This window comes from Camelina sativa, chromosome 7 (assembly GCF_000633955.1).
Source record: "Camelina sativa cultivar DH55 chromosome 7, Cs, whole genome shotgun sequence".
NCBI lineage: Eukaryota > Viridiplantae > Streptophyta > Magnoliopsida > Brassicales > Brassicaceae > Camelina > Camelina sativa.
The window spans coordinates 21,359,649-21,382,080 of NC_025691.1; the positions used below are offsets into that span (position 1 = coordinate 21,359,649).

Consider the following 22,432-nt stretch of genomic DNA (forward strand, 5'->3'; position numbering starts at 1 on the left):
TTACAAACATTCCAACATCAGAATCCAAGCAGACAAAAATACAAAAAAGAACAAACACTCTAGAGCAAAAACTTACTTTTGTGTGTGTGTGTTTGTGTGTTCATGGCTGGTCTTAGGAATTCCGGTAACAGCGACAAAGCGGAAAACGAAGGAAAAGGTGTACCATCTGCCTACAGAGGTGTCCGGAAGAGAAAATGGGGGAAATGGGTGTCTGAAATCCGTGAACCGGGGACCAAGAACCGTATCTGGCTAGGCAGTTTCGAGACTCCTGAAATGGCTGCAACCGCCTATGACGTGGCAGCATTTCATTTCAGGGGACGTGAGGCTCGTCTCAACTTTCCGGAGCTCGCCAGCAGCCTGCCACGTCCTATAGACTCTAGCTCCGACAGCATCCGGATGGCAGCTCATGAGGCAACACTCTGCCGCAGAACGGAAGCATCAGAGTCAGCCATGCAAGTGGACAGACCTAGCTCCTCCACGGTAGGACCAACAATGGTCAGTCTCTCTCCCAGGGAAATTCAAGCGATCAACGAGTCAACTTTGGGATCTCCTTCTACATTGATGCATTCAACATACGACTCAATGGGTTTTGCTAATGATGTGGAGATGTATGCTTGGGAAACGTACCAGAGTGACTTTCTTTGGGACCCCTAACCCCAAAACCCAACTCATGGAGAGTTTCTACAGCTCAGTCTTACAAAACTGGGTTCATACCATTACCAGCATAAGTTACTGGCCTAGAATGCTTAATTTCTTGGAGTTTAGTTTTCAGAGTCTAGCACAAGGGTTGTTGACTCTGACGTTATAGTAGAGAATAAAGCTCATCCGGGTTTTGGAGGGAAGAAGAGCACAAGGGTCCCAAATATGGACCTCCTCACATATATTTTAATTTTTTTTTGTACTATTAGACACACAGCTACTATTTTATAAGCTGTGTTTAGAGATTGTGGGGTGTGACTTATTATTATTTTTTAAAATTGTTTATTTGATATTATCTTGTACGGATTCCTGAAAGCTATAAGATATTTTTATTCTTACAAGACTTTGTGTTCTCTCTTGACATTCTTACCTTAACGCAGCATTGACTAATAATCTTCAGAAGAAATAAAACTACATTTGATACTGCAAGATTTTTACAAGTTGAACAAATTCAATCTAATAAATTTCTGGAACCAAATTCAGTATATACAGTACTATTGATGCAAGTTCTTGGGAACAAGAGAACAGAATGTACTTTTCAGAATTCTTGGAACAACTTACTTGGTAACTTTGAGAAGAGAAAATAATATGCCTGAATCTGCAGTCAGGTTTGTAGGGATGACGAAGAACTCATGGCCTCAAGTCTTTGCGCCTCTTCAACACGACCAAACCGATTGAGAAGTTCAATGACCAGTGAATAATGAACTTCTGATGGCTGCAGATTGTACATCCGGAGTATCAAGTTGAAGAAGCGATAAGCTTCATCAGCAAATCCGGCTTGACTGCAAATAGATAAAACTGCTGTAAATGTGAAGGTGTTGGGAGTAAACCCTCCTGATATCATTTTCTCAAAACAGTTTATTGCATCCCTAAAGCGTCCGTTGCATCCATAAGCCTCTATAACGGCGGTCCATGTCAGAGAGCCCTTGACTACAACAGTATCGAAAGAAAAATTAGCACTTCTGAGATCTCCACATTGTCCATACATCTTGATGATTCTTGCGGAAACAAAGGGGATCGACTCAAATTCCTTTTTCAGAATGTGCCCATGAAGCTCCTTCCCCAGCTTTAATGCTTTGAGCTCACTGCAAACAGTCAAAACCCTACCCATCGTAACAGAATCTGGCCTGTGCTTTGATAACAGCATTGATCTAAATATCTCAACCCCTGCTTTTAAATCACTGTTTTCCACATAGCAGTCAATCATGGCAGTCCATGCTTTCACATTCCTTTGCTCTAACCTGTCAAATAATCTGATAGGGTACTCTGGAACACCGCACTTTGAGTACATCACCATCAAGGAAGTGACTAGGGATACATTTGGCAAGAAGAGATTCTTTAAAGCATAACAATGAATCTCCTTTCCTTGCTTTATAGCCCTCAGCTCTGCACAAACAGGAAGAACAGTAGCAATTGTAACAACGTCTGGCTTAAAACCTTCCTGCTGCATCCAAACAATCGACCTTAAAGCTTGATCAAATCTTCCGTTGGCTGCATATCCAGACATCAGTGCAGTCCACGAAATGGCATTCCTCTGTTTGGAGCCATAGAACACTCGTCTCCCAGAAACCATATCCCCACACTTGCAGTATAAATCAATCAAACCAGAGTGAACAAACGGCTGTTCCACGTAGTTCTTCGATTTCAACACATGGGCATGGACCTCCTTTCCCAGTTTCAGTGCCTTAACATCCCCAAGTAACAGGAAGAATCGTTGTAAGTATAACTGAGTTTGGATATATTCCTTCTTCACTTATCATCGTCCTAAACAATCCCAGAGCTTCCCACTGCCTTTTATTGTGAGCCAATCCAGCAATCATAGCCCCCCAAACGACTATATCTCTCTCTACAATCTCATCAAAGACTCTACGAGCAAGCCCTACTTTACCACATTTAAAATACATATCAACAAGAGAAGTCTTAAGAAAGACACTGCTAAACAAACCGTTCTTGATCGCAAGTGCATGCGTCTTCAATCCTTGTCTCAAAGCAGATGCACCAGCAAAGCTCTTGAACACATTAGACAAACTATAAACATTCAAATCAACCCCTTGCTCTCTCATCTCCGTAAACGTAGATAAAACATCTTGATACCGCTTCTTCCCTGATATCACAGTCCCTCTAAGCAACGCATTCCAAGAATAAACATTTGAGCTAGTACTTTCGTCGAACACCTTCTGTGCATCTTTAACCGAACCACAAGCAGTGTACATATGAACAAGCTTGGTCCTAAGAAACTCATTACTCTCCAACCCATTGATACGGATATGAACATGGACTTGCTTACCGTGAATTAACGATTTCCGGCGAACGCACGCGGCTAAAAGAGCCGAGAAAGTCGTCGCATTCACAGGTATGCCCCTCTGTTCGAGGTAATCAAGAATCGTGAGAGCGTCTTCGAGATTGTTCTTCCTCGCAAACCTTTGGATGTCTCTGTGGATACTGTTGGGGTTTTGGGAGTGGAGAGGAAGAGAAGAAGGGAAAGCATCTCTTTCCCTAAAAGGTTTGGGCTTTTTGGCGGGAGAAGGTCGTCTGGTTCGGGTTGGTCTAAACGGAGAATTCGCCGGAGCTCCGTCTTTATAGGAACGTTGAGGACGATGGTTGTTGAGACTCGTCGTCACGGGAAGTGAAGGGAGTTCTCGGAATCCGAGAGACGAAACTACTTCCATGGTGACACTCACCACTTTGATTAAGCTAAGGTCGTTAGTATATAATACCATTAAAACTAGGGACTATCTGGCAATTTTACTAAAGTTTTTTACATTAATTTTATTTTCCTCTGCGTGCGAATCAATTTAAAAAAAAAAAAAAAAAAAAAAAAAAAAAAANTAAAAATTCGACAAGTCTCTATGGTATAAGCTTAATACGGATGGTGCGTGTCACGGCAATCCTGGTCCTACTACAGTAGGAGGGGTGTTGCGGAACTTCGAAGGGGAATGGTGTGGTGGGTTCTCTCTTAATATTGGTCACTGTACGGCTCCCGTGGCAGAGTTATGGAGAGTGTATTACGGGCTGGTCACTGCTTGGAAGAAGCGGGTGGTGCGAGTGGAGCTTGAGATGGATTCTGAGATTATGGTCGGTTTTTTAACGTCAGGGATCGGGGAGACCCATTATCTGTCCTTTCTGGTATGTCTGTGCCATGGCTTTATTGCGAGGGACTGGATAGTCCGTATTACTCATGTGTATAGGGAAGCTAACCGCCTTGCGAATGGACTAGCTACCTATGCTTTTTCTTTATCTTTAGGTTTTCACTCTTTTTCTTCAGTTCCTACTGTTGTTGCTTCAATTTTGAACGATGATGTAGCTGGTGTTTCTTGTGTACGCCGAGTTAGGGTGTAGTTTTCTCTTTTCTTTTTAATAATAATCATGTTGGGAGGTTAATCTCCCAGTGTTTTTACCAAAAAAAAAAATAATAATAATAATAATAATAAGCCACATTTTAATAATTTATACAAGAGTTAATTAGCATGTGTACACATTAATATTTCCTCACTTAAAATAATTTACATAACTTTTTTTTAGCATGTGTAAGTGTAAGTATGAATTGTTTTTTATTCTTTTTTTTTTGGGTATGTATGAATTGTAAATACATGCTGGTATAGTGGTACTTGCCTCATGCAAAAAATTAATTTTAATATTTAAAAATAAGAAGATAATATTATTTGAAATTATTTTCTCCAATTTAATACAGAGTTAACTAAATAAATAAGATTGAATCAATCGGAGAATGGAGATTGAGGGAACCTTTTCGTCGATGAGAAGGAAATCAACGCCCATTAGTTGGCCACCTTTATATTTATAAACACAAATATGAAAAGGAGAATAACAAAAAATGTATTAATGAAAACAGTTATTGATTTAATCCACATTATATAGATTTTTAATCTATGTATAATGTATATAAAAAATTATTTTAATGGTAAAACAATAATATATTGGAACTTATAGGTTATTTTCATCAGCATTTTGTGTTTAGGTTTGACGCTCATTAGATAAGAGTATCCTCCTACTCACGAGAATCAGCAAATATGTCTTCTTCTGACAATTTGTTTGACGACGAAACATTGCAGTTAAGTCCTTTCTGTTCTACGGGATCACCGAATCCACGTATTCCAGGATCACCAGATCCATGTATTCCAGAATCACCAGACCCATATATTTCGTTAATGGTATACTTCTCCTTTTTTCTTTCACTACTAAATTTTCTCTGAAAATATTTATTAATGATAAAACTTTTGGATTTGTGAAATATATAAGATTTTCTAGAGAACGAATCTATCAAACTTACCTCTGACTCGATGAACGAAAGTAACCCCTTAATTTCATCTCAACAATCAAATCTAGTGGCATATCAAGGGATATCAACACTACTACAAGATCCACTTGAAATGGTATATTACTTACACTTCAACATAGATCAGGAAATCTAAATCAACTACTGAGAGTAATCTATATTCTAATAAATGTAATTTCATGTATTTTATGTAAGCAGCAGCAACAACAAAAACAACAACACCAAATCCTGCAACAACAACTACTAGAGAATTCGTCTGACTTGTGGTTACAAAATAACTTAACAGACGATTTTTCAAGTAAAACTTTGCTAAATAGTTTTCAAGAGTCAACTGTTTTTGCAAAGGTAAAAACTGTTTGTTAGAGTGGTTTTGATTTTATTAACTAAATATTACATTTTAAAAGTTAATTTGTTTATTTTTCAGAACTAAATAGAGATGGTCAAGTGGCGCAAGAAAATAATGGATTTGCACATCCAACTAGAGTTATAACACGCGCACGTGCGGGACTATAATTTTTTTTATTAATACGAACTACTGAATATAATTATAATTATTCAACATTAAATATATAAATATATAAATCTATATAGATGTGAAATTTATTGTATTAAGCGATATATAAGTTATCTATTTCTTTAAATATTTTTAACATTAATTTTTTCTTTATTTTCTGGTATATACTCATCATCTCTTGCATCTATTCTCTTTTCAAATTTTATTATCTCACTTATATTATTTTGATTATGAAGACATATCATAACTATTTTTCATTTTTTTCATCTTCCAACACTTTTTTTATCAGCTAATTGATATTACTTACTAACATAAACCTAAAAGAAATCTTAGAAAATATACCCACTACTCTTTGTCATTAAGTTTACTTGATAGTATTGTACTACACGTAAATTTTGTTTCCTAGTAATGAATCTCATAATTGGACTCGTTTCCATCCATAAACACCACATTATAACATCAAATATTACATTTTATCTTAACAGTTTAACAAAAGAAAAATTATGTTCATGTATATAATTTTTTCTACTTTAAAATATGTATAGTCTACTATATTAGTCTACTATATTTTTATATAATGTTCTTTTATTTTGATTTTTTCTAAATTTACAAACTCATAAGATTATTCTAACTTGTAAATATGTGTATTTATTCAAAAATAAAATTCTTTTTAAAATTTAATTAAAATTCTACAATCTACCACTACTATTATAATTATTTTGATTATAAATGGCTTTATCCAATTTTTTCTTAGTATTTTTCACTATTTTTTTGGTGTGTGTGATGTTCAGAATAAGTTTTCTTTAATATGTTTTATTTCCAGTAACCTTATACATTTCTCTTAAATATTTATTATTTTAATTTTGAGCATTTGATTAATATTTTTTCTTTTTTTTTTGGAAATAACTTTGTTTAACAAATTTCACCATTCAAAATATGATAACTAACATAGATCACTCAAACTATTTTAATTATTTATATTATTTAGAATTTTAAACTGATATTAGTTTCATGTTAAGACACAATAGTTAGTCTGAGATCAACTTAGTTTTTTTATATGATTCACCAAACTCAGGCATTCTTAAAGATTGTAGTAGCTGTTTTAATGTGATTCATCAAACTCAAGCATTCTTAAAGATTGTAGTAGATGTTTCAGATTCTGTTTATAGTTGTGTAGATTCTTAAGGTCAGAGTGCCCATTGGATTAGATAATGATTGTCACAAGTCTTGGGATATGCAAACTGGAATATATAGTTTCCCTTTAAGTCTAGCGCATAGGGTGGGTCAGAGCCTGGATAGCTGGTCTCTTGGGTGAACCTATAGATGGAGATGACTTCACTGTGGATTTGGTAAATGTTAGTGAAGCTCATGTCCGTGTAGCCAACCTTACCGAACCGCTGCCTAGTCAACTGGAACTAAAGAGCTAGTTAAGTCAAGTTGTCAATGTGATAGTAAGTAAAAATACCTATGGGTTCCTCCTAAATGCTCTCACTGTCAACAAATTGGTTAGTTAAATCACATCCAAGAAGTTTTTTTACAGTAACTCTTCACTTCGAATAATTCTCTTTATCCCTACTTTCGTTTTGAAAATCGTGAAAACTGGTTCCAAATATTGTATTTATTCATCATAACTATCTATATCCAAATATGTAATATATTGATTAGGAAAAGCTTAAAAAAAGAGAAATGACAACAATTTTAAAAATAGCTCAAATAAATAGAAATAACAATATACTTATAATAAATATAAATCTAAATATTCTTTTTAAATTATATATAATATTGTTAAAAAGTTAACAGTTTTAATTTGACCAAGTGAAAGTCAAAACAACATCAAAGCATCAAACTTGCAGGAGAAATCATTGTCGGCGAAAAAAAAATTGTTCTTTGTCTAGCTAAAGAAACTTGATATCGATTCTTTCTAACACTTCCAAAATAGGCAGCCGCTAGACCAAGCATCCAATACTTTTTATGTAACTGGCTGGTACTTATAAAACTAATAGAATATATTATCTCCCATTTCTCGTCAGGAGGATATTCTTGTTGTAAACTCCAAACGCCCAAATTTGAACCGTTTAGCACATCCGATATGCACAAACGATCATTGAGATTCCACATTTCTATACTAGTAGGCATAGTATAATTGGTGTAACACTTTGGTAACATTATCCATCGAAATTTTTCGGTATGAAGATCGATAGCTAGTAGTAGCATTGAAAATGTTCGATATTTTATTGTCAACCAAAAGAGGGATCCGTTTGCGTAGACTGATGATTGCTCTTTGCAGAAACTATGATTATCTAAACTATAAAAGCCTGTGTCGCTTTGCTTACCGCTATCAAAGGATATGACATTGGCCTTGAAACAATCAGAATCATAATCTCCAAGTCTTGAATAAATCAAAACCACCATATAAGAGTTTGTAACAATATCTTTGCCAAATCCAGCAAGAAACAGCATTATCTTCACTAATTCACCTTCATAATCTATGACTGATTGAGAAAGTTCTCTCCATGGTCTATCGACCATTGTAGTTAATGTGAAGTTAAGAGTAAATGGCCATTGCGAAAACGCCGGAGAAAGTTTCATGTGTTCTTTAGTCGTCGGATTGATCAAGTAAATGTACCTAAAATCGTCGTAGATACGAATCAAGACCAATCCATCACAAGACCCCAAAGACTTGAATAGTTTTCTTTTGTGATTTGTCAATTGGATCATCAGGAAAAGTGTAGTAACTAGAAGAAGAAGGACAATATTTTCCATTGTTGTGATCATCATATCTAGAAAAAGTATTCAAACACAAAGTTGTTGAGTCTGAATCTTGTTTATCAAACTTGGCTGACAATTGTTGGCTAACAACTAGAAGTTTCACATTAGGGGTTGGTAATCCTGTACGAACGAGTCGCTTGTGGGAAAAATAAGCTGATTCGATCATCGATCTCCATTTTTTCGACAAGACTTTGAATCTAGCGAGTGGTTTTATTGGAAGATGGTAAAAGATCTCTTCAACTATATCCTCTGATATTATAATTGTCTTAGGATTATTATGTTTGTTATCCTCCATTTTTTTCCGGGCGATGATAATACATAGTTTAGAATATATATATATATATATATATATATATATATATATAATATGGATATAATCTTGGATTATTAACTTTAGAGTTATCATTAATTAATTGTAGGAAAGAAGATTTTACACATTTAACTCATTTTAGAATAATAAAGAGTAAATAAATAAATGTGTATATATAAGCTATAAATAAATATTGATTTCATGAAAAACTTACATGTTGATTAATATATGTATATATCACCACTAAAATTAATGTGAATAAAATGAGAAAATTTATGACTAAATATGCTTTCATATAATTTTCTTTAAACAATTAATCACTTTTAAATATTTGTTGATATTAATCTATTTATAAACATTGATAGATTTTAAAATCTTCTATAAATTCTCCAAGAAGTTTTATACAAGTTTCTCCATTTAGTAATAACCTAATACATGTGTCTTTTTCCTCAAATAACACACTAATATGTAATTTAACTAAACAAATATATACTAAAATAAAAGGTTCAAATGATTCAAATAAGGCATGACAAATGAAACTTGAGAACTTGTATTAAAATTCGCTTGTAGATATTTTTATATTTATAAGAGGTTCAAATGATTCAAATAAAGCATAACACATAAAACTTGTATTAAAATTTTATACAAAAATACATTTTTAATAAACTAAACAAAAAGCTAGTGTGACATTAAAAAAGAGATGGTATGACATTTGAGAGTCTATTTTATCTGTTATAAAATAACACATGTAAAAGTATTTTACTTATATTTTGCTTATATTTCACATATGTTTTGCTTATTTTCTTTTTTGTTTACTATTTTCTTTTTTGAAAATATATGTAAGATATTACGTAAATGCAAAATCTTATCAGTGAAATTAGTTAGAAAATATATGATTATATGTAATATGTTTTCAGTTTTATGATGTTAGAAAACTTTTTGAGGAAAATTCTTAAGAGTCATATTAGATACAAAATATGTCAATCATACTGGATATATGTTAGGAAGTTTTAGCAACATGGAATTTATTGTCTTCATCCACTCTTTTAGAAAAGAAAATGTTTCTCATAAAAAGATGAAAAGATTTTATTGTGAGTAATAAATATTATATAGAAAAAGGTGATATTAGATAATAAATATGTAAATCATAATTGATATGTTTTAGGAATTTTTAGCAACATGGAATTTGTTGTCTTCATCCACTCTTTTGGAAAAGAAAATGTTTCTCACAACAAGATAAAAAGATTTTATTGTGAGTAACAACTATATATATTAAATATTTCAAAGAACAAAAAAAATGACTAATTTGCGGCCATATATAAACAATCACACCTAAAATTTATATTTATATAGAATTTAATATAAACTATACTCAATATATATCAAACAATCAAATTAAATCAAATCATATATATACATATATATATATATATATGTGATTCTATCATAATCACAAATCAATAAAAATATATAAACAACTAAAAATACATCATCTACACATACGTAGACAAGTACACCAGAACCATTGGACCAGTGATGTAACAAAGCCTCCTCGTCTCCCTCAATAACCCATCTTTTCTGTTTACTTCTTCTTTGTGGCTCACCCCAGGCAAGCCCTGCTGAATCCTTTCGCTCTGCTTCTGGTTATGCTTCAATTTCAGATTTTCTGTAGGATACAGAATCAAAAAATAAATAGAGTTTATTTCTTCTTCTCTGTAAACCCTAGAAATAAATGTTGATTTCCTGAAAAAATTACATGATGATTAATAAATTGACTAAAATTAATGTGAATAAAATGAGAAAATTTATGACTAAATATTCTTTCATATAATTTTCTTTAACAATTAATCACTTTTAATTATTTCTTAATATCTCTATATACTTATTTAAGCAATGTTGTTAAAATTTAACACTACTATCATGTGACATATTACAAAAAATGCCATTACAATATAATTAATTTAATAACTATTGGTTTATAAAATAATAAAAAATATTTTCGAAATTACTTAATAAAATTATTTAACATATTTTATTTATTGTTTCGGAAATCTTAGGAAAAATAGCAAATTATTTAAAAAAATTATAAAACTTAATTTTATTTATAAAACTAAGATTAAATATTTGCATATATAAATCGATTAATAATAATATATAGATTTTAAAAACAAGATACAACATTGTTTATATTTTAAAAATATATCTATATACTTATTTAAGCAATGTTGTTAGAATTTTAATCAACTTTGATGTGGCATATTACGAAAATGCTATTGCATTTTAATTAATCTAATAACTAACAAAAGAAAAGTTTATATTTGTTTACAAAATAATAAACCAATATTTTTGAAATTATTTAATGAAATTATTTAACAGATTCTATTTATTGTTTCAGAATTCTTAGGAAATAATACAAAACTATTTAACTGGCTAAAACTTATTTTTTTATACACAATATTCACTATACAAAAAATACTAAGTGTATAATGTTGACAATATACATATACATAATCTGATTATAATTTTCACATAGAAATTTAATATATACTAACATTTTATACCAACAATTGCAATGATGATAATATTAACACCAATCACTATTGTAAATTTGGTATATTAAGATCTCTACACAAGATCACATCAATTTGTAATACCAGATCACGGGTCAATACATGTTTTGTTGGGTTTTTTTAAGACTATACCGAATTTATAATTAACGAATTTGATACTGCACCCAAACCAAAATAGTAGTACAACCTATGGGTTGAAATCGGAATATGAAATTAAGTAAATTAAAAATATAATTTTATAAAATGTATAGAATAAATAAATAATCCTACTATATTAATTGGGAAGTAAAAATATGAAACTAACCTTAAAATGTGTAAAAACTTACATTCAATTACCATTAGAAAAACTTAATTAATTAGTTAATTAATTAAATAAAGATAATTAATTAGAAAATAAAAAACGCTAACAGATCAAATATAAAAAAAATCTAGAAAAATATATATAAAAAAATATTTTCTCTCTCTAATAAATTATGGACGAAAATTACTAAATATTTTTTTAAAATATAAACTAATCAAAATTTCAAAAACTAAGATTTTATATCCAAGTACACAATATAATTATTTTTAAGAACTAAATTTCAAAGATTATGATTCTCCTAAGATTGGTATTGTATCTACTTCTTTATCGTAATTAAATACTGATCAAAATTCATTCATTAGTATAAGATAAAAACTAAGATTGTTTTTTAACTGATCTATCATGGTTATACATTAATTTTTGTTCAGCTTTCCCATATAATTTAAGTTAATGGATTTTATTTTGGTTGTACTTCCATTTCCATCTCCCTCGTTTAAATCCACCACGTCAGCAGGGACAAATTCTATAAAAAAAAACGTTTCATATTTTCATTAGAAATACTCTGTAAAATAAACGACTCTTTGATTTCCCCTGAACAATATAAATAAATATGAAGTCTATCCTTCTTTATGAATCATCGACTCTTTAGTTTCTCTCTAGAAACTCTAGTCTCTTCGAGCTAAATCTTGACGACGATGGCGGCTGTTCCGATCAACACTCCACCTGAATCATCTGAAGAAGAGTTCAGCAACTCCAAAGTTTCCTACTCGTATGAAGACGACTCAATGGAAGTCGAACAGTCTGATTCGGAAAACACCAATGGAGGTACGTATATACATGCATGATCACAATCTTTCCCATTTCCCCTGTTTCTACTCTAACGAAGCCATTTCGTTCGCTAGCTAGGAAATACTCTCTTGTATATATGTCTAGTTCTTTTAGGTTTCGAGATTGTTTCGTCGGAAAAGTTATGTAAGATAGTGTCTTTTGTGTGTCCTGTCTCTGATACTTTGTTTATTTGGTTTTACACTCTTGTTACAGCTACAGGAACTAATGCAAATGGTAATGAAGATGAGTTTTGGGTTCAGTATCCTGCTTTGAAGGAGTTTTTGCCCAGAATGGCACGCTTTCTTGGAAACGATAATATATCCGAATACTATCTTTTGGAGAAAGCCAAACTTTTGGGAGATGATGTGGCCAAAGAGTTGAATGATAAATATGAGGCTTTGCGTATTAAGGAGTTGGAGTATTGTAGCTTAAAGTTAAGCATCGTTTCTGATGTTCTGTCCTTGATGAAACCCTGATTATGAGGGAGGGATTGTTCTGCTTGTTAACTTTCTTTCCAATTTTTAAATCTGTGGGACTTTGGTTCGTGTTTTTTTTGTTTTGTTGAACTCCTTTTCATTTTTGGTTTTATTCGAACTTAATTTATGTGTTTATTATATCTCTATGATTGTTCAATATTAATGGAATATTTGAATGATTAACTTTCTTCTTTATTTTGTTTTATTGTTAATGTTTTATCACTTTATTTATGATATTGTAATAACAAAATTGTTCGAAAATTAGTATTGGAAGGAGTTACTATTTGTACCGATTGAATAGAAAAAAAAAGACTCGTTTTGATTTAAATGAGAAGTCTAATAACAAGTCTAAACAGGAAAAAAAATCCAGAGAGGAAGAGATTGTGTAGTAAAAGTTGCAGCTTTTACCGGTTAGAAGTTATCAACGGTAAGAAACAGATTGTGTAGTGACTAGTGAGCACACTCTCTTCTATACAACTTTGCTGCTATTACCATAAGGTCCATAACTTTATATTGCCAAGTAAAAATCGTCTTACTCGTTTTTACATGAGCCTACTATTTTAATTACGACTGAGTGGAAGGTGTGTAAGCTTAACATTTTACATTTGTATTCAGGCTGCTACTAAGGGAGTTGCCTGACTGCTGTAGAGGTTTCCACAAAATTGTTTGAAAACAAATTCTGGAAAGAAAAACAAAATATTGTAAAATGTTTGCTCTTGCTTCTTTTCATGTGGATTTGATAACGAACTATCTAAGTACTATTTGGAATAGAAACATGTATGATCAAAAAAAAATATGAGAAACCAATCAACGTTTTATCCCCACCTACACACTTTTACTTTTTAATTTTTATCTAGTTTCTGTTATTTTCGATAAATTATAAATATTTTTTGATATTCTAATTACTATTTATTATCAATTTTTACAAGAAGATTGAATTGATGATTCCACCAAGAAAAAAAAAAGTTGAATTGATGATTATCATTTACTGCTTCTCTATAATAATTTTTATAGAGTTGAATTCAAATTGTTATATACTCCATAAATAAGATTACTATATATATATAGTGATAATCAATACAATAAAATTTCCTTGTTTTTCATCAGAGCATGAAACCTCAGCTTTTGTATTGAAGTAGAGACTGACACATCAATTAAAATGAATATTCAATCAAATTAAAACAATTAATACAGCTAAGCACAATATTTGGTGACTCACAATATTAGCCAACTAGGTTTCCCGTGGAAGGAATAAAAGTATTTTTCCAATTTGCGACCGTGACAAAGTTTTTCATATCTGATCAGAAAACAATAAACAAAGACTGATAAAAAAAAATTAATGAGGTAGTTTTTCTTTGAGAAAAGAGTTTCAGTGACAAAGTTTGAGTCAAGCTTAGGCTTAGGTCAATAGACAAAGCTTAGGTCAATAAACTTAGTGTTGATCTACTTGTGCCATTCCAAATATATTGCCAAACTCGTCAGTCGCTGTCGTGTCGTCAGGTCGTCATCTTCCCCGTCTCCATTATCGAGAAAAACCGTCGTCGATCCGCCGCTTTCATCTTAACACTGTCTCGACCTGTCTTCATTGTCTCGAGTCTCGACCAAGCTTCTCCGATCGGTTTGATTTTCTGTCACAAAATCTTTGTTTGGAAAATGGATTTTCGATAAAGAAAAGGAGATACATACAGTACATATGTGTATGTATAGGATCGAATAAAAAAGAAAAAGAAAAAGTGGTCCATTAAAGGCTGTGATTGGAAACAGCCATATGCGGAATTCAAAGCGTTTTTTGTGAAAAACACAATCTTTACACCAATCATAAGTATTTCTAGAATTTGCGCTTTCAAAAAAAAAACAAAACACAACAAAAGCGGTTTTATCTTTTGGATAAAGCCTTGGACCGCTTTCTAAAGAGAAGCACAATTTACCCAGCGGTTTTCAAGACAAAAACGCCAATATATATATATATATATATAATATCATAGATTTTAATAATAATAATAATTATATACTTTTATATCCACATAATACCTATGCAACTAATAAATAAAAAATAACTTCTTTGTATTCTCTTTCTTATTCAATTAATTTTTAGAATGCATTAAAAAAACAAAATCATTTCTAATAATAGAGTAGTAAATTTAGTAGTATATATGCATATATAACCATTAATAAAACAAATAATAACCAACATAAGTTTTACCAAATGACTGTATGCTAAAGATACATTTTAATTTAAGCTATTATAGATTCTCATAAATAATTTATTTCTTAAATGTGTTGTTTTTGAAAAATATGTGTTTTTTACTACTTTAATGAACAAAATTCACTTATTTACTTCAAAATAAATTTAAATAATAGATGAAAATATTATTTTATTAAAAATAACAATTTAAATTTATAACTATATAATATATCTGTTTCTTATTTATAAAATTATTATATCTTAAGAACTGCTTATTGTATAAAAAGTATTTATTTGTTAATACAAAACAAACTAAAATATATAATTATATCAATTATTAATAATATAATATGAAATCCGCACCGCAAATAATTTACCACCAATCAAACAATCTTGTGTACCGCTTATTTTGGAATAACCGCACTTGTCCCGCAAATACATTTGTTCCGCACGTACCGCAGTTGAACCGTGCCGCACTAACAAATTTTTTGTCCTGCACTACTAAATCCGCGGTTACCATTCGGACCCAAAGAGTTTGGTTGTACTACAATTGGCCCAATTTTGTATTTTTTTTAAAGACATAATTAATGGTATCTAATTTTTTTTTAATCGGTTGTTAACTTCAAATTTTGATCTATTGATTATTTGTATTTGTAATAATATTATAGAATAACAAACACATATTTTTCTTTATTTGACAGTGTTAAAATAATAAATCATTTATCAAAAATATTTTGATATATATATATATATATGAAAAAATGCTTCCAACACGTACCCGCTTCTTTCAATTTTCAAAAAAATCGCTTCTATAATTCCATACGCTTCCGCTTCCGCATACCCGCTTCCAATTCCATGCAGCTTAGGTGTGCAGTCATGACGTTGGTTGTGATCTTGAGGTTATTAAATTAGACTTGGGATTAGTTATTGAACCAGATTCATAAGATCGTAAATAGAGTTTTTTTTAGTTAGAACTCGAGTTGTTATTACTAAATTGTTAGTTCGGTTTAGTTTAATTATTGAGGTGAGCAAAGCTATTTTTCAAAACTTAGTTACAAATATAAAATATGAATTTGATGTGTCTATAAAATATGTGTTTTTAAAAAACGTGTTGACAAAAAAAATATATATTAAAATGGAGTTGTTATTATTAAACTGCTATGGTTTAGTTTAATTATTGCTCTGATCAAAGCTATTTTTCAAAACTTAGGCTCCTATTGGTAACTTATTGAGGAACAAAAAGAACATGAAGAATAAGAATTAAAGAAAAATGATCAGGAAAAGAAAAAATGATATAACACTAATGAGTAGGGAAATCTGTTCCTTATCAAATTTGAAGAGGAACAATTTTCTTCTATGATTCTAAAAAAATGAACTACTAGGAATAGTGTGGGGTCTACATGTTAAAATTTGGAAAATAAATTACTTTTAAATGGTAACAAAAATGAAAACAACAAGCAACAACACATTCTGTTCTAAAAATTGGTCACCAATTAGACCCTTAGTTAAAAATATAAAGATGAACTTGATTTGTCTACATAACGTGTGTTCTTTAAAAAATTGTTTACAAAAAAAATTATATTAAAAAATAATATGGTGCATTGTTATGCTTATATATGTGGTTGGTGTTCTTCGAAAAATATCACGATGAAGCTATCTTAAATCCTAAATATTGAGGTTACACAAAAACATATAGGCTCAGCAACTAAAAGCTTTGTATTCACTAAGCAATTTTAACATATCAGAAAATAAAAAAATAATTACTAATTAAAAATATATTATATTTTTACATTTACAACAGTAGATATAAACATTGACAAATAGAAAACATAACTATAATTACAAATTTTAGCCATATAAATAAAAATTAATTCCGCTAAGCAAAAGACACTACAATCTAAGTAAAACTAAAACATCAAATACTATATTTTATTTAATTACTACAAATTATTTTTATAATAAGATAAACGAATTTAGAAAAATATCCTGTTTCTATGAGAACTCTTTAGAATAAATTTAAACCAAAACCAATATTCTAAAAATGGTTATTGCAAAACAAATTAGAAGAAATGTTAAAAGAAGAAATGAGAGAAGGAGAGAAATAAATAAATAAGGAAAAATCAATTGTTGAACATAGTTGCACTACTTGATAATCATGCGACTGACTAATTAAAATTGGTGGCCACAAATTCCAACATTGAACTCTTTTGCTTTTTCTTTAATCACAAACCAAAATGAGCCACAAAAAATGAAGACATATCATATCAAGAAACAACGAAGATGAGCTTCACTGCTTCTTCGATCTCTTCTTTAACGTCTCCTTCCTCCTCACTCGTCTCTCTCAACGATCTTCCTCCCTCCTTCTTCCTCGGAACTACACTCGTCAAGCCAACAAGTCTTACTCATTCACGGCCTCTTCGATTGTCTGCATCCTTTGTTCCCGCTACAAAAGCTGTGTCGCTGGCGACAGCTAACGATGTTGTTCCCGAAACGGCTCCGACATCAGCCTCAGAGGTTGTCTCCAGCTTCTACGCCGCTATTAACGTCCATGATTTATCCTCTGTTACAGACCTCATCGCTCAAAACTGCGTCTATGAGGATCTTGTCTTCTCATCCCCCTTCGTTGGCCGGAAGGTGAAACTCCTATGAACCAATCTATCTTTTTTTCGTTCTTTTTTGTTCCTCAGAGCCTGATCTTGATGAAACCTTGGCAGGCAATTCTTGATTTCTTCGGAAAATTCATTGAATCAACAAGTACAGATCTGCAATTCGTGATAGATGACATCTCAACAGAGGACTCAACAGCTGTTGGAGTTTCATGGCATTTAGGTTAGTTTTTAAACTCTCTAACCAGACCTAACGTCTAATTTAAGGCATTTTACCCTTAGAAAAACAGACTTCTTTATGATTTAAACCATTACAGAGTGGAAGGGAAAGAATTTTCCATTTAGCAAAGGTTGCAGCTTTTACCGGCTAGAAGTGATTGATGGCAAGAGACAGATTGTGTAAGCACCACTCCTCTTCTCTACACAACTTTCCTGCTGCTACTACTACAGTTGACTGACAGTAATGCCAATTTTTCTTGCTGGGCGACACCTTTGCTTCTCGGGTTTTGTCTGCAGATATGGAAGGGACTGCGTTGAGCCTGCAATCAAACCTGGAGAATCAGTTCTGGTAACATGAGCTACTATTAATTTTGATTGTGTGGATGTGTTTGAAATTGCAGAGGTAGTGCAGATTTTCTACATCTTCTCGCATTTGTATTCAGGCTGCTATAAAGGGAGTTACCTGGCTGCTTCAGAAATTTCCTCAACTGGCTGACCAATTCTGATGTAATTATAAAGCTTGTGCTTGGTGAAGCGAATGAGAATATAAGTTTTCCTTGTGGTATATAGAAACACAGCGGCAGCAATCCCCACAATTGTCAAATTTGTGGATATGTATATGTTAGAACCATTCGTATTCCACTCCAACCAAAACTCTTCATGTATATAGAATATGTGCTATTAACTAAAATAACACTCCAGTTGATCATCCTCAGATCAGATAAAAAAGAAGATGTGATCCAGAGGGTCACCTTATCCTATTTCTTGAAGAAGTTCTTCATCTGCTGATTCTGAAATTTGCTCCTCACTAATGGCATAACCAGCAGTATCTTTCATCAGCTGATTCAGTCCATCTAACAGACTATATGTATCACATGCTTGAGGGCTTGATGTGTCCCCCACTGAAAACAATGAAAACCCAGAATCTGTATGGATCCAAGCACAACCAGGATCTTTTTTTATACCCAAGTCCCTCATGATAGTCCTCACTTCAGAAAGCTTGCTCCAAGAACCAGCAGCTGCATACATATTTGCAATCAACACATAGTATCCCGGGTTCTCTGGCTTCATCTCTAGGAGCTTTTCTGCTGCCCATTTACCAATCTCTGTGTTCCCATAGATATGACAAGCAGTCAGTAGAGTAGCCCATGTGGCACCCGACGGCTTGCATGGCATTCTGTGAATTACGTCTCTGGCATCCATCAGAAGACCTGCTCTGCCATAGAGATCAACCATACAAGAAAAGTGCTGAAGACAAGGACTTATACCAAATTCCAACTCCATCTTCATAAACAGCCTATGGCCTTCATGGACTAACTTGGAATGACTGCAGGCCGATAGAACTGCAACCATGGTTACATGGTCAGGTTTAATACCGGATCTGATCATCTCCTCGAACAGGGCCAATGCAACTCTACCTTCACCCTGATTTCCGTATCCATCTATCAAGGACGTGTATGTTACTTCGTCTCTTTCGCTCATGAAATCAGATACTCGCTTTGCAGCTACGATTTTTCCCGATTTTGCATAAACATCGACAAGGGAGTTCCAAAGCATTGTATAGTCCTTGAAGCACTTGCGCCTTAGGATGTAGCAATGAAACTCTTTCCCATGTTGCAGGTTTGCAATTCGAGCACAAAGAGGGAGAATGCTAGCAAGTGTAACAGAATTCGGCTGAAAGCCATCAAGCATCATCTCCCTCAGCAGATGAGAGGCTTCTTCTGATCTGTTCACTTGCGCATAACCGGAAATGATAGAGTTCCACGTACACAAACTATTTTCTTCAATCTGTTGGAACACTATAAAGGCATGCCTAAGGTCATCGCATCTCGAGTACATTGTGATCAATGTGTTTCGAACATTATCAATCCCATCATAAAAACTGCGAATTGCAAAACCGTGAATCTCTCTCCCCTGTCGTATTGCTCGTACGAGTGAGCAAGCCTTCAAACCAATAATCACAGCCACAGGATCTAAGCTCGTTGGGAAATGACTCATCCTAGAGACCAAACTCAACGCTCCTACGTAATTTCCTGTATGCAAACAACCTCCAGAGATAATATTCCAAGTTATGACACTAACTTCTACACCTGAAAACCACATTTCATCGAAAAGCTCAAACGCTTCACTCCACATGCCTTCAGACGCATAACAGCTTATTACTGCATTCCAAGAGACAGCATCCCTTTCAGACATCCTATCAAACAACCTCCGAGCAATACCCACATTTCCAAACCTTTTATACATAGAAATCAATGCGTTACAGACATACAAGCTACACTTATAAGAGCTAACCTCAATGGATCCATGAACAACACTTCCAGAGGCAAAATCTAACGTTTCACCACAGGCCTTGAGAACGGATGGATAAGTGAAGGCATCGGGTCGAATTCCTTTGCTCACCATTCTCTTGTAAGCAGCAACAGCCTCCTCAAATAGCTTGTTCTTGGAATACGAAGAGATGAGTACATTCCAAGGCAAGGGATGCAAAATTCCCGAGTTCTCAGTAATGGATTGAGCTTCATTGTGGAGATTAAAAGCAGAGTAAAAAGCAACCAGCTTTGGAACCAAAGCAGTGTGGTATTCAACACCGGACGAAATACAGTGAGCGTGTACTTGAAGCCCTGGCACAAATGCACGAACATCAACGCAAGCGGATAAAAGAGAAGCAACGGAGTTCAGAACGAGGTCATCTGAAACTGCATAAGAATAAGATTGAAGACGAAGAAGAGAAAAGGTTTTGAAAGCATCGTGCAAATGACCGCGGCTGGCCAAATGTTCAACAGAATTCAAAAGGAACTGCATTCTGTGTAACAACATCATGCGCAGTGCGGCATATTCAAGCACTAGAACAGCTATTTGGATCAAACTTCATTGAGGCATAACATCGAACACATGGTGCGCTGATCATATCTTCGATTCATACCAGAATCGAAGATATGATTTGAGAATGGCCGAGAACAGAGGTAAGAGAGACGGAAGAGATTTAAACAAACAAAGCAAAAGCAAAAGCAAAAGAAGACGCGCGAAAAAACGCAACGAGACTCTGAAGAAGAAGAAGAAGACTCCATAGCTTGTCATATTGGGGTCAAACTTCTCGGACTGAACATTATGGGCCTTTTAATCAAAGGCCCATTAACGCTAGTTCCCAAAAAAAAATATCTAAAAGAAGTGAGGGGCGTGTTGGCAAAATAGAAGCCCATATAAAAAAAGTGTGGCTACCGTCATCCTTCTTCTTCCTTTCGTTATCCACTATAGTCCCTTTGTGTGGTCAAATGCATTTCCCTCCATTCTCTTCTTTCACTCTCGTCCATGGCGACCACCGCATCTTCATCTCTCCCCCGTAATTACTCATTCACACCTCCTCGTCCTCCTCCATCTTCAATCCGCGGACCTGGAACGCTGCCGCTGTACCTCCGCCGTAACCGACGATTAGCTTTGACATACCGATTGGATCAGAATTCGAAGCAGAGGAGTGGTGTTGGAAATATCAGATGCGAGGCGACGGAGGTTTCATCTTCTTCGTCTGTTTCCTCACCTGGAAGGAATTGGGTGCCGGTTGTGCCTTTATCAGCGCTTCCTAAAGGTGAACGACGAGTGGTTATTCAAGACGATGAGACGATATTGTTGCTTTGGTATAAGAACGATGTGTTTGTGATTGAGAACCGTTCTCCAGCTGAAGGAGCTTATAGCGAAGGACTTCTCAACGCTAGGCTCACTCAGGTCTCTTCGTCTCTTTTTTTTTACTTTTTTATAATTTGATGTTTCTGAATGGAATTTTTAGCAGATAAGGTGTTTGTGAAAATGCTTGACTGAGTTAGTTAGTGTGACAGCTTTAGGAAACGAAGTTTATGAGATATACATCTTTAGCTCCTTGAACAACACATGGCTTGAGTTGCTTTTAAATCTAGGTTGAGTTCATGTGGACCAAATTAATCAACATAAATTGGTTTTGCACATCACATTCTAGGATTCAACGATTGCTATAATGTAGTGTCAGGGTCTTGGTTTCTCTAACGGTAAGTGATCTCTTTTTTTGGCAATTACAACAGGATGGTTGCATTGTGTGCCCAGCAACGGAAAGTACATTTGATCTTAGAACTGGAGAGATCCGGGAATGGTACCCAAAAAACCCGGTTCTCAGAGTCTTGACACCTGCACTGAGGAAACTATTTGTATACCCTGTCAAATACGATGAAGAAAACATCTACATCAGCATTAGAAACAGCGGGAAAGCAGAGGCAGCTGCTGAGATTGTCTTCAGTGGAAAAGCTCAGCCTGGGCTTACAGCAACAAATGTCAATGTAGACGAGGTAAAACAAAATGATAGATTGTCCAAGGTAAACATGTTTCATCTTGGGGAAAGAGTGATATAATGATGAATTTTGTGATTCACAGGTGAGAATGGTGGTGGACGAGGGTTCACAAGGATTTGGTTTCACGGTGAAGAACGAAATAATAAACGGGAAGGCGGCAGTGATAGGATTCTTGCTGCTGTTAGATTTTGAGCTATTGACAGGTAAAGGTCTATTGAAGGGGACAGGGTTCTTGGACTTCCTTTACTCTGCTTCAGATGCTTTCAAGTAGAGAATATTATTACATCGTTGGTCTGGTTTTGCTTGCCTCGTTTGGTGCAATTTGCCGATAATCAAAAAAAAAAT

General features: G+C 33.5%; 7 protein-coding genes across 7 annotated transcripts; 4 read left to right on the plus strand and 3 right to left on the minus strand.

Annotated features, from left to right (window-relative positions):
• On the plus strand, positions 39-1,009 carry LOC104701813 (ethylene-responsive transcription factor ERF021-like). The gene has a single exon (XM_010417553.2). The coding sequence runs from the start codon at positions 103-105 to the stop codon at positions 652-654; it is 552 nt and encodes a 183-aa protein (XP_010415855.1). The 5' UTR covers positions 39-102; the 3' UTR covers positions 655-1,009.
• Positions 1,141-3,380, minus strand: LOC104701814 (pentatricopeptide repeat-containing protein At1g71460, chloroplastic). Its single transcript, XM_010417554.2, is given in 2 exon segments — positions 1,141-2,398; positions 2,400-3,380. Coding segments are annotated over 2 exon segments (2,064 nt in total). The 5' UTR covers positions 3,369-3,380; the 3' UTR covers positions 1,141-1,303.
• On the minus strand, positions 7,308-8,571 carry LOC104701815 (putative F-box protein At1g71320). Its single transcript, XM_010417555.1, is given in 2 exon segments — positions 7,308-8,183; positions 8,185-8,571. Coding segments are annotated over 2 exon segments (1,230 nt in total). The 3' UTR covers positions 7,308-7,340.
• Positions 12,153-12,761, plus strand: LOC104704827. Its single transcript, XM_010420855.1, has 2 exons — positions 12,153-12,282; positions 12,499-12,761. Exons 1-2 carry the CDS (start codon positions 12,153-12,155, stop codon positions 12,759-12,761), a joined length of 393 nt encoding a protein of 130 aa, XP_010419157.1.
• LOC104701816 lies at positions 17,106-18,486 on the plus strand. Its single transcript, XM_010417557.1, has 5 exons — positions 17,106-17,580; positions 17,661-17,775; positions 17,870-17,951; positions 18,069-18,120; positions 18,215-18,486. Exons 1-5 carry the CDS (start codon positions 17,227-17,229, stop codon positions 18,275-18,277), a joined length of 666 nt encoding a protein of 221 aa, XP_010415859.1. The 5' UTR covers positions 17,106-17,226; the 3' UTR covers positions 18,278-18,486.
• Positions 18,509-20,917, minus strand: LOC104701818 (pentatricopeptide repeat-containing protein At1g71490). The gene has a single exon (XM_010417559.2). It carries the CDS (start codon positions 20,592-20,594, stop codon positions 18,525-18,527), a length of 2,070 nt encoding a protein of 689 aa, XP_010415861.1. The 5' UTR covers positions 20,595-20,917; the 3' UTR covers positions 18,509-18,524.
• LOC104701817 lies at positions 21,007-22,431 on the plus strand. Its single transcript, XM_010417558.1, has 3 exons — positions 21,007-21,494; positions 21,824-22,084; positions 22,170-22,431. Exons 1-3 carry the CDS (start codon positions 21,084-21,086, stop codon positions 22,356-22,358), a joined length of 861 nt encoding a protein of 286 aa, XP_010415860.1. The 5' UTR covers positions 21,007-21,083; the 3' UTR covers positions 22,359-22,431.

What these genes read in the sequence shown, in the direction of transcription:
- LOC104701817 (XM_010417558.1), top strand. Translation starts at nt 21,084, where the DNA reads ATGGCGACCACCGCATCTTCATCTCTCCCCCGTAATTACTCATTCACA. An exon ending in TCAACGCTAGGCTCACTCAG is followed by an intron (nt 21,495 to 21,823) that starts GTCTCTTCGTCT and finishes CAATTACAACAG; the next exon opens with GATGGTTGCATTGTGTGCCC. An exon ending in CAAATGTCAATGTAGACGAG is followed by an intron (nt 22,085 to 22,169) that starts GTAAAACAAAAT and finishes TGTGATTCACAG; the next exon opens with GTGAGAATGGTGGTGGACGA.
- LOC104704827 (XM_010420855.1), top strand. Translation starts at nt 12,153, where the DNA reads ATGGCGGCTGTTCCGATCAACACTCCACCTGAATCATCTGAAGAAGAG. An exon ending in TTCGGAAAACACCAATGGAG is followed by an intron (nt 12,283 to 12,498) that starts GTACGTATATAC and finishes CTCTTGTTACAG; the next exon opens with CTACAGGAACTAATGCAAAT.
- LOC104701813 (XM_010417553.2), top strand. Translation starts at nt 103, where the DNA reads ATGGCTGGTCTTAGGAATTCCGGTAACAGCGACAAAGCGGAAAACGAA.
- LOC104701816 (XM_010417557.1), top strand. Translation starts at nt 17,227, where the DNA reads ATGAGCTTCACTGCTTCTTCGATCTCTTCTTTAACGTCTCCTTCCTCC. An exon ending in GATGGCAAGAGACAGATTGT is followed by an intron (nt 17,952 to 18,068) that starts GTAAGCACCACT and finishes TTTTGTCTGCAG; the next exon opens with ATATGGAAGGGACTGCGTTG. An exon ending in AACCTGGAGAATCAGTTCTG is followed by an intron (nt 18,121 to 18,214) that starts GTAACATGAGCT and finishes ATTTGTATTCAG; the next exon opens with GCTGCTATAAAGGGAGTTAC.
- LOC104701818 (XM_010417559.2), bottom strand. Translation starts at nt 20,594, where the DNA reads ATGATGTTGTTACACAGAATGCAGTTCCTTTTGAATTCTGTTGAACAT.